Genomic DNA, 1,975 nt, shown 5'->3' with positions numbered 1-1,975 from the left:
GCGGGCAACCGATTTCTCCAGGACACTGAATCACGTTATGCCATCGTCAAGCTCAAGGCTCTGGCCATCTGGCTTCAAGATCACTCTCTCGCTTTTGAGGCTACAAAAAAGGCTTTGACCTCACCTCCAGTTTTGGCCATGTTCAATCAAAAGGCCGAGACCACCTTGATGACCGACGCCTCTAANCTGGAGCAGCCGGCCCACTCCGTGATTTGCTAAAAAAGAAAAACGATTTCTCCAGGACACTGAATCACGTTATGCCATCGTCAAGCTCAAGGCTCTGGCCATCTGGTGGCTATCACTAAATGCAAAAAATTTCTGTCCGGATTGCTTCACTTCATTGTCCTCACGGATCAAAAATCTCTGATCCCACTTTTCAACAAATCCTCGATTGATGCCATTGATAACCCCGGATTCAGAATTATCGCACTAAGCTCCTGACGTATTCCTTCACAGTAAATTGGAAACAAGGCAAGGATCATTGCATCCCGGATGCCTTGTCATGCGCCCCGGTTTCAGATCCGGACGATTCGGACATTTGTGAACTCACCATGGGGAAAATTGTCTCGGATTTGGCCCACAATATATCCGGGGACCTCAACGTCGAGAATATGTGTACTTTGGCTTGGAAGGACAACGATTACCTCGCCCTACATTGGGCCGTGTTGGGGGGATTTGAAGGCGAACTGGCACAACACACCTACCTTTGCCTCTTCACAAAGATGAGAGAGGAGCTAATGATCAACGGCGACCTTGTGCTTCGTAATTGCTGGATTGTTATCCCTCCAACGGCTGTCAAGGGCGTACTCCGCCATCTCCATTCCTTACATCAGGGAACCGAGAAAACAAAACGACTAGCCCGCCAGACTGTTTTCTGGCCAGGACTAACTAATGACATTGCCACCACCATTCAAACCTGCACCAAATGTCAATACTATTGGCCAAGTGCGATAGCGGAACCACTCGTCCAAGACACCGTCTCGACTATTGAGAAGGTGACCAGCGACCTTTTCATGTTTGGCTCTCACCATTATCTGGTTTACGCGGACCGTTACTCCGGCTATCCCCTCTTATCCCGATTTTCCTCCAGTCCTTCCTCATCTGATCTCATCAAGGAATTTCGCTTCTACTTTTCTCTTATGGGGACCCCGAACATCCTTCGGAGCGACAATGGCCCACAGTACCGCTCCAGTCTTTTCCTTGACCTCCTGCGCGATTGGGGCGTACAACGGCCATGCCGAGGTCACAGTGAAAATTATTAAACACCTGGTTGCCAAATATGAGGGGAAGATCGAGAGTGGCTCCTTCCAGGCCGGCTTATTAGAACGCCGCAACAGTCCGCGCGAAGATGTTCTCTCGCCTGCACAACGAGACTTTGGCCACCTTCTACGATCCCAAGTTCCCTCCCACTGGAGCGCTTTTGATCCCCGATGGCACCAAACGGCGGAGGAAGCCGTTTCATGTCTGCAAAGATGCGCAAGTATTACTATGACCGCTCAACCAAACCTCGCCCCATAATACCCATAGGATCTTCCGTCCTCGTTCAGGACCCCATATCAAAACAATGGAACTCATCCGCGCGTATAATCGGACGTCCCAACCACCGACGATATCATCTCCGTTTCCCCTCAGGTCGGGTCTGTGGCGCAACACCAAATTCCAAAGAGAGGTCCCCGATAATCTGAACCCCTCAACATTGGAACCCGTTCTGGAAGAAGAGGAACATAAGCGCAGGAAAAGTTCAAGACCAACCCAACCTCCCACCGTTACTGTTCCTAGACCAAAACATATTTCAATTTTTCCGATGTTTTGCTCTCAAAAGAAAGGGGCATGGTATAATATTAATCTGTACCTCTTCCATATTTATGCTTCAATGATTCGTCAAAGAAAACCACTGCCATAAGCTTCTTCTCCTTTTAACGAGGCCAGAGAGAAACCGGTTCCTACCGGAGAAGGTGGTCTCAAAGATTTGAAT

General features: G+C 49.1%; 1 protein-coding gene across 1 annotated transcript; it reads left to right on the top strand.

Annotated features, from left to right (window-relative positions):
* Positions 1-551: 551 nt before the first annotated feature.
* On the top strand, positions 552-1,262 carry LOC131892199 (uncharacterized protein K02A2.6-like). Its single transcript, XM_059241986.1, has one exon. It carries the CDS (start codon positions 552-554, stop codon positions 1,260-1,262), a length of 711 nt encoding a protein of 236 aa, XP_059097969.1.
* The last annotated feature ends 713 nt before the right edge of the window (positions 1,263-1,975 follow it).

This window comes from Tigriopus californicus, chromosome 12, assembly GCF_007210705.1.
Source record: "Tigriopus californicus strain San Diego chromosome 12, Tcal_SD_v2.1, whole genome shotgun sequence".
Lineage (NCBI taxonomy): Eukaryota > Metazoa > Arthropoda > Copepoda > Harpacticoida > Harpacticidae > Tigriopus > Tigriopus californicus.
This window is presented reverse-complemented; position numbering and strand designations above follow the sequence as displayed.